At 48.4% G+C, this 1,757-nt stretch overlaps 1 protein-coding gene across 1 annotated transcript in view; it reads right to left on the bottom strand.

Annotated features, from left to right (window-relative positions):
- Window positions 1-1,757, bottom strand: part of prkg1b (protein kinase cGMP-dependent 1b) — a gene marked incomplete in the record, with an annotated part of 83,605 nt that overhangs the window by 35,795 nt on the left and 46,053 nt on the right. The window contains 1 exon segment of the mRNA XM_014329643.2: window positions 1,332-1,445. Coding sequence (XP_014185129.1) covers window positions 1,332-1,445 — 114 coding nt within the window.

Below are 1,757 nucleotides of genomic sequence, written 5' to 3'. Positions count from 1 at the left end.
GTGTGTGTGTGGACCTCCAACTTTTTGTCGGGCTTTCCTGGTAGACCGCTTGCTGAGCAGCAGTTGCCAGGCAACACCATCCGGTCAGGCAGTGAGCTAAGTTTTGGCATCCGTGTGTCTTGGCAACAGTGTTGGGTTCGAGGGGATTCGTTTCCGTTTGCAGAAGCTTTCTGCTCGTTATCTTCACGCTCACACGGAGCTGCAGCTGCAGTTTATCTGCTTTTACACCACACGTCAGCACGCTCTGCAGCTGTGCTTCAATTATTCACAGCACTTTATTACACAACACAAAACAGTCGGCTCTAATGAAGACGCTTCAGCGAGAAGGTAAACCAAACTGACATCAAATGTGCTGCTAAAAGGAAGTTCAGTGCTTCCTACATGAGGAAGAAATCCTCAAGGGTTCGCTTGGAAATCTTAAAAGAAAACGATTCCAGAAACTCTGAAGATAAAAAGTGCTCGGATAAAGTTTGGAAAGCCGACACGCACAGCCAGCGTCTCTGTGCATCAGCAGGTTTACAGCCATCTGTGTAACAGAGTTAGCTCCAGCTGTCAAACAGCTCCCGTGGTCTCCACAGGTGATGGTCCGAGTGGTGTCTGACAGCGAAAAGTTCCCAGCAGCAGCGACCGTTTCAGAGTCTTTGCACAAACACCACAGGTTTTTACAAAAGTCGAAAACACAAAGCAAACATCTTTGATCCATCAGCTGGATGTGAGAGCGTGCCCTGTTTTTATTTGAAACTGCTCCACAGCCACACAGACCGAGTACAACCGAGAGACATTCAGAGCACTGTTAGCGAACACGGAGAGGTAAGAAACAAAGATCCCCCGAGAGCAAGGGAGTCTGAGAGGTCCCAAAGAAACCCAGAGGAATCTGTCAGCGGCTGACGGCCTCGCTCTCGTCAGCACTCAGCTTCAAGGATACTGGAAGGTTAGTGGTTCGAGTCCCGGCTGCTCCAGTCCGCATGCCAAAGTATCCATGTTCATGAGAGTGCACGTGTTAGATGTGTGAATGAATGAATTGCTTCTTGTTTTAAGTTGAGACACGAAATATGAAAAGTTTCTGATGTGATGGTTGTTGATCAGTGTGATCAGTGTGTGTGGTGAAAGTGTTTTCCTGTGGATGATGTGAGGAGGCCACCAACATGAAACAGACGGATCCAGCTCCCATCAGATATGACATCATTCTGACTAATGAAAACTAGACCATGGCTAATATTTGATTCATCTGGGTGTATAGGTCAGAGGTCAGAGTTCACCTGCTCTGTGTCTTTGCACTGAACTGACCTGAGGTCAGGTATGAAGACCAATATCAGGCTGTCAGTACTCACTCTGCACCGTCGCCGTCCTGGTGCAGTTGTAGAGTATGGCGAGCTCTCCGAACACTTTGCCCGGTCCCATCGTGCACAGCTTCATCCCCTCCTTCGTCACCTCCACCTTCCCTTCTGGGCGAGAGACAGTCACACACAGCAGGACAGAGAGAGAGAGAGAGAACAAAGACCGTCAGTCTCAGCTTGTGTTTCTTGTTTTCTGACTCAGAGTTTTGGCTGATACAGAAACAGCCTCGCGAAGGACAGGTGCACTGTGGGAAATGTAGGCTCTTTAATAGGCTGTGTTCTAACCTGCCTGACTCTGCAGACTCACACAGCTGCTGCTCAGCTGTTAGGGCCCTGTAGTATTATGATGTCATCAGACGACGTCTGAGTAAGATAAGATAAGATAAGATAGAACTTTATTAATCCCTCGGGTGGGTTCCT

Source organism: Haplochromis burtoni, unplaced genomic scaffold (genome assembly GCF_018398535.1).
Source record: "Haplochromis burtoni strain Fernald_Lab_line unplaced genomic scaffold, NCSU_Asbu1 Contig_594, whole genome shotgun sequence".
NCBI lineage: Eukaryota > Metazoa > Chordata > Actinopteri > Cichliformes > Cichlidae > Haplochromis > Haplochromis burtoni.
Note: the sequence above shows the minus strand (reverse complement) of the source record. Positions and strands in the feature narration are given on the sequence as shown.